Genomic DNA, 15,834 nt, shown 5'->3' with positions numbered 1-15,834 from the left:
AACTTAAGGATTTATTAGTTTAAATGTACATTGAACCAAACACTATCATAACATCTTATATACTTTATGTTTGACAAAACATCCCATGTTGCGGTAGTGGCTGCACATTTGTTTTGTTTTGGTAGCGACCACATCGCATTACATCACATAGTAAAACACTACAAAAACATACTAAAATACAAAAAATTTGCATAACAAATAAAGGATTATGTGTTCCCTTTTGTCACTACTGAAACAATGATGACACGTTTCGGTCGTGTCTGTTACCGTAGTGAAAATATTATAGGATAACACCCAAAAAACAAAAATGTCACTACCGAAACTTCACCAAATGTTTTAGTAATAAGTGTTTCGGTAGTGAATACTTTTGAAGCTAGCTCAAAGGTACTAATCAGCACATGGTTAGCTAGCACAGATCTGAACAGTTGTACACATATAAAAATTAAATATTATAGAGTAACTCACAAAGAAGTGTTTAATTATAGAAAAATTATGTTTGGTAGTGACATTCTTTAAAGTTACACACATGATGAGGCCTATCTACTCACCATGTAGCTATGAGAGAGAGTGACATAAATATATGATTATAAATGTAGGGGTGTAGTTAAAATCAGCCAATGAACTAAAACATACACGGTTTCGGTAGTGACATGAAAATGCAGGGCACATTTTTTTACATGAAGTTTCATCAATTACAAAAAAATATATCTAAAATAACTTTTTGTTTTTGAACTTCCCTTTTTTTAAAAATTCGAAAAGATATTTTTTAAAAACAACCATGGAATAAAATGCAAAAATTATTTTAATATAATTTTCATAGGTTGAAATTCATGGGTTAGGGTTCGGGACCCATTTAAGTACCCATTAAATTATGAGTTTATATAAATTAAGCTTGCTGATGTTTTAAATGTTGTTGTAGATTTCGATAGATAATGAAAGTATCTTAGTAAACATCTAAGATTTGAATACTTAAATGCTTTTTAAATGTGTTTTTGGTTGTTAGACAACAGTTGGCACCAATTCAGTAGAATGGCCCCACCAGCTAGAAATGTTTCATGTTCTGAGAAATGTTTTCATTATCCTTTAACATTCTAATGAAGCTTCCCATTACACTAGATATGGACTTACGTTGCTCAGAAGTCAAATTTTGGTTAAAAGTGAAAACCCAACTTTTGTTTGATGTCAAGCTCAAGCGTCATTAAATAACTCCGAAACAGCAATACCAGCTTCACTTATTATAAACCAGATTGACTTTATTTCTGTCATACATTTACACAAGTTTTTATTGAGATTAACAGAGGTTTACGTAGATGTTGATGTCTGTTTGAAAGTAATAGTTTGGTTTGATGCCACCATTATGGCGATAAGCATTTGCTTTAGTTGGGCAATTTGACTCTTGGCTCAATGTGTCTGCTGTAACTATGTTTGTTATGGCAAAAGCTACAAGAGAAAGCATGATCAGATTATGTTGGGTTCTTGCTAATGTTAATGATACCATCACGTAGTGAACTGGTCTCATCTAGAGTCTAGTCTAGGCTATTCATTTCATATTAGTGATTGTAGTAATGTGTGTGCAGATCCAGTTGTGTTCGAATCAGATAATCTGTATTTTTACCCGTAGCTTTTAAAACACATTGTTTACAAATCACTTTAAACTACTGAATGCTTAGACACACACAGACATCAAGAATCAATGTATGAATTTCAACAATGGTGACATGCTTCATGCCACAGTGCACCCAGAATACATTGCAGCATGAAGTATGTCACTATTGTTGAGATTCATACACTGATTCTTGATGTCTTTGTGACAAACAAGGTTGTCTTTTTCTTTTTTTTTTTTTAATCCTTGAAGTTATCTGATTGAAATTCTGCTGGATCTCAGTCTGTAGAACCACTGCATTGTTATAATATATAATGTGTAACCAACACCATAGATTAAACTAAATGAAATCAGATAACTACGTAATGATATCAGATCCAGCATGTAGCCAACTTTATTTGAGGACATTTCCTCTTGCTGTTTTTGCTATAACAAACACAGCTAGAGAAAAACATCCAAATGTCAAGAGTCAAATTGCCCAACTAAAGCAAATGCTTATCACCATAATGGTGACATCAAACCAAACTATTACTTTCAAACAGACATCAACATCTAAACCTCTGTTAATCTTAATGAAAACTTGTGTAAATGTATGACAGAAATAAAATTAATCTGTTTTATAATAAGTGAAGCTGGTAACGCTGTTTTAGGAGTTATTTAATGACTCTTAAGCTTAACGTCAAACAAAGGTTGGGTTTTTACATTCAACCAATATTTGACATCTGAGCAACATTAGAGTCTATATCCAATGGGAAGCTTCCCCATTAAATCTTTATTAGAATGTTAGAGGATAATGTTCTTTAAAAACTCTCTTTTGTGCAGAATTACTCCTTCCGCCAAAGATTCAAATCTAAGTTTGTCAGTTGAACAGCTGAGCCCAAGCCTCCGTTACTAATTTGAAAACGTCACTTTAGAACTGGTAACGAAGGAACGTTGAGTTGCTTTATTAAAGGATTAGTTCACTTCCAAAATGAAAATTTACAGATAATTTACTCACTCTCTTGTCATCCAAAATGTTCATGTCTTTCTTTCTTTAGTCGCAAAGAAATTGTGTTTTTTGAGGAAAACATTTCAGGATTTCTCTCCATATAATGGACTTCTATGGTGCCCGTGAGTTTGAACTTCCAAAATGCAGTTTCATCGCAGATTCAAAGGACTCAATCCCAGCTGAGGAAGAAGGGTCTTATTTTTTTTTTCATCTCAGAAATTTCGCTGGACTTCGTTCTCTGCTGTCCTTCTCTGTGACTGTTTTTTCTCGCATCGATTATTGCAATGCACTTCTGGTTGGTGTTCCTAAAACCACACTTACTAAGTTGCAGTATGTGCAGAACTCAGCTGCTAGGATCCTGACTGGTGCCAGGAAAAATGAGCACATTACACCAATTCTTAAGTCCTTGCACTGGCTTCCGGTCAGGTTCCGAATAGATTTTAAAATCCTTATGCTTACGTATAAGGCACTGCATGGTCTGCCCCCTCAATATTTGTCTGCACTTTTAATCTCATATTCGCCCAAGCGTCACTTACGGTCATCGCAAGCTGGTTTATTGGTAGTTCCACAGACACGTTTGCGCTCGTTTGGGGACAGGGCTTTCTCTTTCTACGCTCCTAGGCTCTGGAACGCACTCCCTCCACAAATTAGAGATGCACAGAATTTAAGTATCTTTAAAACTTACTTAAAAACTCATTTTTTTTAGATTAGCTTTTTCTTAACTGTTTAGATTTTTATATCTTAGTTTGATTTTAGTTGTTTTTATGTGTGTGTTGAATTCTTTCTTGTTTGTTTTATCATGTACAGCGCTTTGAGAAACAGCTTTAAAGGCGCTATATAAAAATAAAGTTATTATTATTATTATTATTATTATTATTATTTAACGAAACAATCGGTTATTTTCTAAAAAAATGTACAATTTATATACTTTTTAAACTCAAATGCTCGTTTTGTCTAGCTCTGTGATGCACATGCGAAATCTGTGTAATCCGGGTCAATACAGTTAGGGTATGTTGAAAAACTTCCATCACATTTTCTCCTCCAACTTCAAAATTGCCCTACATCGATGCATAAGTACCAACCCAGTGTTTATAAAGTGAACGTGCAAATGAGGGTCAAACACCCTTTACAAAAAAATGTAAAACAGCGATGGATTTTAAAGTTGGAGGAGAAAATGAGATACACATCGACACACCCTAACTGTATTAACCCGGATTACACAGATTTTGCATGTGCATCACATAGCTAGACAAGACGAGCATTTGAGGTTAAAAAGTATATAAATAATACATTTTTTTTTAGAAAATATAGTTTCACTAGATAAGACCTTTCTTCCTTGGCTGGGATCGTTTAGAGCCCTTTGAAGCTGTATTTAAACTGCATTTTGGAAGTTCAAACTCGGGGGCACCACTGAAGTCCACTATATGGAGAACATTCCTGAAATGTTTTCCTCTTCTTTACGGCAGAAGAAAGAAAGACACAAACATCTTGGATGACAAGGGGGTGAGTAAATCATCTGTAAATTTTTGTTCTGGAAGTGAACTTCTCCTTTAAAAGCTTATTGTATTACTGTATTAAAAACTCACTGTATTATGTACAGTATTATGAGAGAGAGAGTGTGATTACCTGCCTCTTATACAGCATTCATTATTCAGCTCAATCTCATATTCACAATAAAACATTAGTTTGAATGTCCGTTAAAGCAATATCTTTGTCGTAGTATCCTTACATCAGTTAAGGGTGATTTTCGATGACAGCGCTGCACAGTGCATTTGTTGGCTGCATCTTATAAGGTGTTGCTAAAAAGTAAAAACAACTTCCTGGTTTACAACCCTGTTTCAGTCTCTTTCCATATAAAAGTATTTACAGCTGACTCACTTGTCGTCATCTAATGGCAGAATAATGTAACTAAAACCATTATCACATTATCACCTAAAAACTCTTAAAACTACATTATGTGACACAAAAACAGTATTATTTATAAAATTATAGTGGATTTGGGCTGTAAGAAATACCGCAAGCAGAGTGATACAAACGAAGAAACAGTTGTAGTTCTGTTATCACTAGAATATCGTACTTCTCTCAGCCAATCAGATTCCAGGACCAGAAAGAACTGTTGTATATTTCTGTAAAAGATATATGTGACAAGAGGAATTTTCCTCCCACACTATAGGTGGTTTTGGAAACTTGTGTTCCTATATATTGTCAGCTAATGCAAAAAAATTGCTACACATGGCAGCACCTAAATCAACTGCTTTTATTCATGTTAAAAAAAAACAATCTTATGATTTGCTCTGACTACGTTGTATTGCTCTAGTAAAAGATAAAAAAGAAATGGCTCTTTAAGGTAACACCTGAACATTGTCACTCTTCACAGTCCGATCTGATATGTCACTAAAGATTGAGCTTTTAAAACAGACCACAAAAGGAGTCACATTAGCGCACTATATTGAGTGAGATGGAGATATGTCACGCACACCATCCTAAAATCACTAAAACCACAGTAATGACATACTCTCCAGCACCAGATGCCCCATGCTTAAAGCCCAGGGCTATTAATGATGTGATCCACTGATCGCTAATGGAGCACAAGCACTATTCAGATGCAGGCTGTCTTGGAGGCCTGTAATTGCAATGTAACCATGATAAATGTTAGTCCAGGTGTGTGGATGGAGCCACTGTTCTGACACCTCCCAACATGCCAGATAGACAGAGGACTTAACGTCTGCACTTGCCTTCGGGCTAAGCTTTTGTCTGTTCCCACTCGTTGACATCAACCGCAGTCATCGCAGTTCAATCTGTCATCTTTTACCCTGAAAGGCAGAGACACTGGTTATTACAGTATCCATAGCAAAGCAGAGGCTGTCCCTTTACAAAGACTGCCTCTGGATTGCAACCTCCTTTGATGCTTCCGCTTTCCTAAGGAAAGTTCCAGACGTGATCTGTAATTTAATGTTTTATAACCTGGAAGGAAAAAATACAGGGTTTGCGCCAACTACAGCTCATGCTGAATGTTTGTTTTTCAGGAATAAACTCCTGTATAATCTCAGGTTTTTGGAAGTGGTATTTCACCCTAAAATCATAGGCAAAAAGTTTTTGTTTTATTTTATTTTATAGTTTATAAAAAATTATGATGATTTCTATTACTGTGTTTGGAAGCAAAATACCCTGAATTGTTATAAAAATGAGTTCACACTGAAAAAATCTTAATTGTCCATTTTATTTTTTTTGTTTTATTTTATTTTATTTTTATTTTATAAAAAAAAATATGAGAAGATTTGTATTACTGTGTTTGGAAGCAAAATATCCTTAATTTTTTTGAAAAATATCTTTTATTATTTATTAATTTTTTAGTTATTTTATTTTATTTTTTATTTTATTTTGTTTTTTATTTTATTTTATTTTATAAAAAATAATATAAAAAGTTCTATTATTTGGATTTCTATTATAGTGTTTAGAAGCAAAATACCCTTAATTGTTATGAAAATGAGTTCACACTGGAAAAATATCTTACTTGTCCAAATTTTATTTTATTTCATTTTATTTCATTTGATTAAATATTATAAAAAGATTTCTATTGCTGTTTAAAAGCAAAATACCCTTAATTGTTATGAAAGTGAGTTCACACTGAAAAAATATCTTAATTGTCTAGGTTTTATTTAATTTAATTTAATTTTATTTATAAATATGAAAAGATTTCTATTATTGTGTTTGGAAGTAAAATACCTTTAATTGTTATGAAAATTAGTTCACACTGGAAAAAATGTTATTTTATTTTATTTTTATTATTATTATTTATTTATTTCTAAAAAACAACAACAAAAAAACATTACTGGATTTGTGGGTAAAATATCCTTTTTTGTCATGAACATAAGGTCTTCAAACATATTTTAATGTTCCTTAAACAGGACTCCTGTATATGGGAGAAAAAGACAAATTAGACCATTGTCATGTAACCTACGGTTGACCTGATCCAAATTGTGTCCTCTATAAATAGCTTATAGAACCACAACATCGTTCAATAGCAGGAATGCAGACTTATTCCAGTAAACGATAAACATGCTGTTGAGGTCTGTTTGTAAGCATACAACATTCTCTATTAAGATCCTGCATTTATCGTTTAGTCTTTTGATGTGAAAGGCCACCCGTTTTTGCTGGCATCCTCCGCAGGTGGTGGTTTCCCGCTTTGGCAAGACGGAGCCGCATGTGGATTTCCGCTTGGACACGCTCCCCGTGTCCTCCGAGATGGCCCTACTGTCTCCACAGCGTCACGACGGCTCCTTATTGTTGGTTACAGGAAACAAGGTGAACGACACAGCCATGCTTAAAAATGTGTTTGGGAAACGGGTCAAACATTTTCAGGAAAGTCACTTGTGTGTAGATAGCAAACAGACTAACTGATATAGTAAACAGGGTATGACCGCAATAGAGACCTCAGTAAGTGAAAAATATTGTCAACGTGTTGCTTTGCATAAAATCAATCATCTGCTAAGTGAATAAATGTAATTTAAAATCTAATATCATGTTCCTCAGGTCTCTAAGGTTCCTCTAATAGGCCCTGGATGTGAGCAGCTGTGGTCTTGTAGCTCCTGTCTCCTGGCTCCAGGCTTCATGGGCTGCGGATGGTGCAAGAGCAGCGATCGCTGCACGAGGGCTCCTCAGTGCTCCCCCTCCCTTTGGATCCAGGACTCCTGCCCCCTCCTCATCACCACGGTAACCACCCCGGCCCATCACAAACAACATTACCATGGTTTTAAAGCAGCTAATAGCACATAGCTAATAGAATAAGTGCTTTCTAAGTACAGAGAGCACATACGAAACTCTGACCTTCATTGATTTTGCCTGTTTTGCAGAATTTTCAGGGGTAAGCATGGATCTCAAGGCTTTTTTTAAAGACATAAATTGATTCTAAATATCGGAAAGGATTAGTTTGCTCTTCTGTGCCGTTTCTAAATCCGTGCATTGCTGCAGAGCAGCCAGAACTATATTTGTTTTGTGCAAGATCTCTTTGCTTATGATAAGTGGTGCTCTGAACACTTAATTATTAACTCTGAGCCAAATCGAGGCCTTGTCCTCCATGTGTTCGACGCAACACCATCTGCTTATCAATAAAGAACGAACATCTCAGAAACAGGAAAACACTTTTTACACACATATTATGAATAAGTGATAAAAATGCATTTATTTAATTTTATAACATTTTTATTTTATTATTTATTTCACTTTATTTACTTATTTATTTATGTATTTATTTACTAAGTAAATAAATTTTTTTTTAAATAAAACATCAATAACATTTACGTATTTATTTATTTATTTACGTGTTTGTTATTTATTACTTATTACCTAAAGTAAATAAATTAAGTAAATTTACTTTATATTTAAGTAAATAAATACATTTACTTTTGTTTACTTTGTTATATTGTATTTATTTACTTAATAAATAATTAATTTTTACATTTTATTTATGTGTGTGTGTGTGTATACCTATTAATAAAACGAGTAAATATATTTATTTACTTAATAAACAAATATGAATTAATATTAATTTATATACATTTACTTTTTATATTTTATTAAAACAAGCAAATCTATTTATGTACTTAATAAATATGTATGAATTTATATATATATATATATATATATATATATATAGATATATAGATATAGACATAGATATTTATGCAAATATATAAATAATATATTTATAACATATTAATCTGGGATATGTGGCATATCTCAGAAAGAGGATGCTCAGAAACACATTTTGCACACATATTATGAGCATACTGTATCATAAAAATGATTTATTTAATTTAATTATTTTTTATTTTATTTCACGTAATTTACTTATTTATTTATTTATTTACTAAGTAAATTAGTCAAATAAATCAATAACATTATTTACATATTTATTTACTTATTTTTTATTTACTTATCTATTATTTATTGTTTTATAAATAAATTTGTTTATTTAATAAAATTATTCGCTTTTAGATAAATTCACTTTATAAGTAAATAAATATATTTACTTCATTTGTTGGTTTACTTTTATTAAAACAAGTAAATGTATTTATTTACTTAATAAATAAATATTAATTAACATTTATATCAATTTACTTATTTTCTTTATTTACTTTCATTAAAACAATAAAATATATTTGGTTTGTTGCATTTGTATTCATTTTTTATTTTGGCATTAGAATAGGACAGATCAGAACTGACAGGAAGTGAAATATGAGAGAGATCAGGAAAGGTCCTCGAGTCAGGATTCTAACTCGGGACGCCCATAGCGCAGTGGCGCTGTGTGTTGGTGCGCTGCCCACAAGGCTATCGGCGCCATTTGTTTTATTTTATGATTTTTTGATCAACCAACCAGCTTCCTTACATGTTAATCTGGGATGTGTGAAGTGTTTTTCCACTGAAAAAATGACACACTTCACCTTTAAGTTACTCAGCTGGTGGCTCTACTTAAAGGGCACTTTTAACCCAAGAGACTAAGGCACAAAGGAAACAGGAAGGTTGTTTTGTTCTCAGTTTTTGTCTCTGCCACCATTTACTGGAAGACCCCCTGCCTTCAGCGTGTCTATACAACCAAAACAAATTATTGTCAGCGGTTACCAACCTCATGAGCGGAGAAAATGCTTGGCATAAAGAAACGCAGCAGGAGGTTTAGACACTGAAAGAAAAACACTGTCACAACTCGACCTCACAGCTTCTTCTTTCTTTTACTAGATCTCTCCTTCCTCTGCTCCACTCGGAGGCCACACCAACGTGACAATCTGTGGCAAAAACTTCGGATTCAATAAGAAAGATCGCTTCGATACCAAACTGATCGATGTGGTGGTTGCTGGAACAAAGTGTAAACTGGAAAGGAAAGACAGCAGCAATAATCGGTAAGTTGATAAAGAAACAGATAAACCTTGTGCTTGAATGTAAGCAAATCCTCTTGCGCTCTGTGTAAATACAACTTAAGAAACACGCTAGGACACATTCTCAACATAGTGCTCTCAACGTTAAATTGATCTTGCAAAAGTGCTCTATTGTGCATCTCGGCTTTCCATGTCAAACTTTCGTACCATTAAGACAGAAAACTCATGAGCTTTTTTGCCCCCGGACATACCACCCCACAGCCCTCCTATTGTGAGAGGAATGGAAAAATTCCCTCGGAGAATAGCTCCTGTGTAGTTTCTGCCGAGTAGTACGGTTATCATTAAATTAGCGTAGACTAATAGCCTGCTTACTCCACTGGTTTACAACCACTTCTTGTTCGCTGTTTTTGTGGCGGGAGATGTTTATGTCTTTGTGTTGTATGTCAGGTTGGTCTGCGGACTGGATCATGTGAACGCGTTCAGCGCTGACTCTGTGGTTAGGGTGCGCAGTGGCAAAGAACAGGCCCAAAAAGATGGTTTCTCATTTGTGGTAAGAATCCTCACAAATCACAGTATAAGTGTTTCAACACACATTCGAGTAATGTATTTTTGACTTTCTTCCAGTATTGCGGTTTTCATAGTGCACAAGGACCCATGGATGTTATTCTATTTTTTTTCTTTCCACTTATTTGGAGTTGGGTTAGAGTTACACCGTGTCCTAATCAGCGCCAAGTGCATTTTCTATCCATACTGTAAGGGAAATGTTGCCATAAAGTTGAAAATATCAACTAATTAGCGTGTTTTTGTAAGATGGACTATAAAGATATGTGGACTTTGGAGCAGGATTTTGGACCAGTGGGATCTTAATCTTTGGTTGGGGCAAAAACGTGAAGTTTTACTTTACTTACACAGCGTTTTATCTGTCTAGAACCCAATTATCACAGAGATCTTCCCAGAGTTTGGACCCAAGTCTGGCGGAACGATGCTCACTATCACTGGTTCATTCCTGGATAGTGGAAATATGCAACAGGTCACCATGGGCAACGCTACCTGTGTGGTGCACAGGTTTGTATGTCTACAGATTCATTTAGAATCTATTCAACATTTAATTTATTTATTTATACAACACTTTCTGGTCCTCGAATCTGATTGGCTGAGAGGAGTGTGATATTCTAGTGATAACAGAACTCCTTTTGTACTCAAATATGCTGTTTGTTAATAATAATAATAATAATAGTTTTTTTAGGTGAGAATGTACTTGTTTAGACTCCAAATATGCAGTTTGTTAATAAAGATCGTCTATTTGAGAATTTGCTTTGACGTTTTCGCCTTGAGTAGCCTTACCTCGATCAGATCTTCTGGAATTTGCCACTGACTGTGCTGCAGAGGTTTGCATGTCTACAAATTAATTTAGAAACTCTTCAACATTTAATTTATTTATTTATACGACACTTTCCGGTCCTCAAATCTGATTGGCTGAGAGGAGTGCGATATTCTAGTGATAACAGAACTCTAACCGTTTCACTGTTTGTATCACTCCACTTGCTTTATTTCTCACAGCGAGTGTTATTATGAATGCCCAAATCCACTGTAATTTTATAAATAATACTGTTTTTGTGTCACGGAATGTAGTTTTAAGAAAATCTGCTTTGATATTTTCGCCCAGAGCAGTCTTACATCAGCGTTTTTCTGAAATTTAGTGCTGACTCGTTGCTGCAGAGGTTTGCATGTCTTCAAATTAATTTAGAAACTCTTCAAAATCGAATTTATTTATTTATTTATATAACACTTTCTGGTCCTTAAATCTGATGAGGCTGAGAGGAGTGAGATATTCTAGTCATAACAGAACTCTAACCGCTCTACCGTTTGTATCACTCCACTTAAGGTATTTCTCACAGCGAGTGTCATTGTGGATGCCCAAATCTGTTATAATTTTACAAATAATACTGTTTCTGTGTCACAGAATGTAGTCTTTTTTTTTTTTTTTTTTTTTGCATTGAAAAACATATATTATAAAATATTATTGCAACTGTTTTCTATCTTACTGTTTTCTTTAAATATGTTTATTCAATTTTCAAACATTATATACATGACATAAAATCAAACAAAAGAACAAGACATAAAATAAAAAAAGAAAACAAATAATAATAATAAAAAAAAATATATATGTATATCAGAACTTTTTCTGAAATTTGCTGCTGACTCTGTGCTGCAGAGGTTTGCATATCTACAAATTCATTTAGAAAATCTTCAACATTTAATTAATTATTTTTTTTATATAACACTTTCTGGTCCTCGAAATTGATTGGCTGAGAGGAGTGCAATATTCTAGTGATAACAGAACTCTAACCGTTTCACTGTTCGTATTATTCCGCTTGTGGTTTTTCTCACAGCGAGTTTTATGGCAGATGCCCAAATCTACTAAAATTTTATAAACAATACTGTTTTTGTGCCACGGAATGTAATTTTAAGAGTTTTTTTAGGCAAAAATGTACTTATTTAGACTTCAAATATGATGTTTTCACCAAGAGCAGCCTTACCTTGGCCAGATCTTCTAGAATTTGCCGCTGGCTCGGATGTGTTATTGTGGTTAAATAGCGGCAAATTCCGGAAGATCCGGCCAAGGTAAGGCTGCTCTCGGTGGGTTCATGAGTGCTGAACGCCCACTGACGCCGTGGAGCTCATATCCCCGAAAACATAGAAAAAGCAAAATTTTTCTCTTTATTAATAAACCGCGTATTTGAAGTCTAAACAAGTATTTTTTTTAGGCGAGAATGTACTTGTTTAGACTTTGATTATGTGGTTTGTTAAAAAAATTTAAGGTCTATTTAAAAATTTGCTTCAACGTTTTTGCCAAGAGTAGCCTTACCTCGGCCAGTTCATGTGGAATTTACCACTGCCATCTGCCATCAGAAATAAGTGGACTGACACAATCAGTGAAACGTTTAGAGTTCCGATAGCACTAGAATATCGCATTTTTCTCAGCCAATCAGATTCGAAGACCAGAAAGAACTGTTCATGTCACGGAATGTAGTTTTAAGATTTTTTTAGGTGAGAATGTAATTGTTTAGACTTCAAATATGCTGTTTGTTAATAAAGATAACATCTATTTGAAAATTTTCTTCTACGTTTTTGCCAAAAGCAGCCTTATCTCAGCCAGATCTGCTGGAATTTGCCTCTGTTTAACCACTGTAGAAACATCAGAGCCAGCTCACAGAGCCCTGGAGCTCACATCTCCGAAAACACTGAAGCAAAATTTTCAGATAGATGTTATCTTTTTTAACAAACCTAAACAAGTATATTCTCACCTAAAAACTCTAAAAACTACATTCTGTGACACGAATTTGGGCATTTAGGCGTCCAGCATCAGAAATACAGCAAGTGGAGTGATACAAACGGTGAAACAGTTGGAGTTCCTATATCACTAGAATATCACATTCCTCACAGCCAATCAGATTCAAGGACCAGACCAACTGTTGTATAAATATATGTGTGTGCTTGTGTGTGTGTGTTGTCTGTTTTCATTGGTCCAAGTTTCTTCATCAAACCTACTAAAAGTCAGAAAATATTTAAGCATCATAGACATTTTTCCAATAAATGGAAGTGAAAAAGACAGATTTGTTCATGGGCCAATCCCTACTGTCACATATCTATTGAAAACATTCTGTGTGTGTGATTGTGTGTGCCTTTCTGCAGTATTTCAGCCACGATGCTGACATGTCGGACACCCCCTCAGCCATCACCGTCCCAGCACAAGGTACAGCTGCACATTGATGGAGTGATTCGTGAAGCTCCTGTCAGCTACACCTACAACGAGAACCCACACATCTCCAGCGTCCAGCCCAAGCATTCCTTCATCAGGTCAGCTCTGCAGCCCACATGTAGTTGAAGTTGGGGTTAAACTGGAAGAGTGTACAGAAACCTTTTCTGTTTTGTACATGTGTATTCACAGTGGAGGAAGCACGGTGACAGTCAATGGTTTCTACCTTCACTCAGCCCTCCAACCTCAGATGGTTCTCACTGCCGCCACAGAGGGCAAACTCTTCCAAGTGGTGAGTCCAAACATGTGGCCCACACAGAGTGTCGAGACATCAAATACCTCTCCTACCATGTCACACGCATGCTATTATCATTAACCCCACTGAACGCAAAAGCAGATATGAGAAATAAAGGAAGCAATGTTTCAGAATCGCAGTTGTGAAGAGGAAATGGAAAAATCACAGGTTTTTTAAAAAAATGGATAGTTCCAACTATAGAAATAAAGTAAAAAAACTAATTAAAATAACTGAAATTTATTTTTTAGGGGTTCAAGTGCGTATCTTGACGTCTTGACGTCTGTACGTCTTGATGTCCAGCGATCAAAAGTTTGAAATTGCTCATAAAATGGCCATAACTATGCAACCGCTTGTCCTATCAACATGAAAATCGATACGCATTGTCTTGGTGCCACAAGTGCCTATAAGGACATTTGCATATGGCCACCATAGGCCGATAAAGTTTGACGACCTATTAGACAAGGTTAACGGAGGTAAATCGGAATGCAACTTGGTAGACCTGTTTGACTCGCGTCACCTAAATGTCTGTGAAAAATTTGAAAGAAATCTGCCACTGTGGGGGGCGATATCACATTTTTTCAAGGGTGTAAACAATTGTATTTTTTCACACATATGCACGATATTCATATCATACGATAGACCTCCTCATTCTGAACAACGTTGCCTCTAGAACCAATGCTGTCAATCAAACCGTTAGTTAAACGTTTGAGAAAAAAAAAAAAAAAAAAAAAAAAAAAAAAACCTTTTGTGAAGTAGTCCTAGGTCTTTCGCTCAATCTGGAAAAAACACTGCAGTACAATTCTCTCTCTATTGACTGAAAGTCAATAATTATCAAAAATATGTTGAAATTTACCTTTTGGGATGCTGTAACAAGGTCATTTAGAAATGGGGTCTGTCCATATATACCCAAAAGCCTATAAAGCCTAAAACTCAAAACTTAATGGAACTTTGTGAGCACATGTGACAGGTGATTCTAAACAAGCGTGCAAAGTTTTAGGAAGATCGGACCACAGTTGGCACTATAACAGTCATAAATGTTAAAAACATCATATATCTATGATAAATTACCTGGATTTGCCAAAAAAAAATTATATTGCTAAATAATATGTAATGTGTTTTTCCTTATGTGCTTGAATGCCTTAAGCTATATTTTTATTTACTTATGTATTTTTTAACTAGTGTCTTATTTTTGTCTATGTTAAGTTTCTTCTTTCGTTTGAAACTTCATTTTTTCTAGTAATAATAATAATTTGCTTTTGTATATGTATCTCATTTTTTTCTGTCAAGGTTTCTTCATCAATTTGGCAACACTTTCTAGAGTTTTAAATTGTAATGTATCTCATTTTTTGTCTATCCAAGTTCCTTCATCCATTTGGAAACACTTCCACGCCTCATCTCTTGAGAATTGTGGTTGACCTGAACTGCTCTTCTCTCAGTGGAACCAGACAAATACTCATTTACACACAGTTTCCCCTTATCTGATCCTATTTTGTGGGGGTGGCGTGTGGTCGTGCAGTGGTACAGTGCATGCGAACAATGCTCTCTAATCTTAAACATACAAGTCCCATCACAGTGCAAAAACAAGATTCGTACCTACAAACATCTTCATTTTGATTGTATCTCTTCATTTCCACTCACAGTTTCCCCTCCTTAAACATGAGGGTACTGACGGTAAACATCTCACTGATTTGTCTCAAAACAAAGATATAGTACTTAAAGTGATCCTCATGTTATTCCAAGCCCATAAGACCTTTGTTCATCTTCGGAACACAAATTAAGCAACTGACACGTTCAAATCCCAAAAAGGTAGTAAGGACAATATTAAAACAGTCTATGTGACATCAGTGGTTCAACCTTAAAGGAAAACTCCACTATCAGAACAACAATTTACAGATAATTTACTTACCCCCTTGTCATCCAAGATGTTCATGTCTTTCTGTCTTCAGTCGTGAAGAAATTATGGTTTTTGAGGAAAACATTTCAGGATTTTTCTCCATATAATGGACTTCATTGGTGCCCCGATTTTGAACTTCCAAAATGTATTTAAATGCAGCTTCAAAGAGCTCTAAATGATTCCAGCTGAAGAAGAAGGGTCTTATCTAATGAAAAAGATCAGGCGTTTTTTTTTCCGGAAAATATTTTCTAAGCAAAAAGCTTGTGTAGCACAGGCTCTGGGATGCGCGTTCACAACGCTTCATACTATTGAATCACGTCGAAAGGTCATGTGGAACGTAGGCGGAACTACAGACCCAGCATTTACAAAGCGAACACACAAAGACTAAAAAAGTGCAAGTAAGTTTGTAAACGCTGTTTACA

At 34.8% G+C, this 15,834-nt stretch overlaps 1 protein-coding gene across 2 annotated transcripts in view; it reads left to right on the top strand.

Annotated features, from left to right (window-relative positions):
* Positions 1–15,834, top strand: part of met (MET proto-oncogene, receptor tyrosine kinase) — a 65,546-nt gene that overhangs the window by 24,100 nt on the left and 25,612 nt on the right. For both annotated transcript variants that reach the window (XM_051100369.1, XM_051100368.1), the window contains exons 4-10: positions 6,762–6,896; positions 7,125–7,304; positions 9,327–9,487; positions 9,911–10,013; positions 10,392–10,528; positions 13,160–13,324; positions 13,416–13,515. In XM_051100369.1, coding sequence (XP_050956326.1) covers positions 6,762–6,896; positions 7,125–7,304; positions 9,327–9,487; positions 9,911–10,013; positions 10,392–10,528; positions 13,160–13,324; positions 13,416–13,515 — 981 coding nt within the window. The remainder of the gene's footprint in view (positions 1–6,761; positions 6,897–7,124; positions 7,305–9,326; positions 9,488–9,910; positions 10,014–10,391; positions 10,529–13,159; positions 13,325–13,415; positions 13,516–15,834) is intronic.

Source organism: Labeo rohita, chromosome 25 (genome assembly GCF_022985175.1).
Source record: "Labeo rohita strain BAU-BD-2019 chromosome 25, IGBB_LRoh.1.0, whole genome shotgun sequence".
NCBI lineage: Eukaryota > Metazoa > Chordata > Actinopteri > Cypriniformes > Cyprinidae > Labeo > Labeo rohita.
Note: the sequence above shows the minus strand (reverse complement) of the source record. Positions and strands in the feature narration are given on the sequence as shown.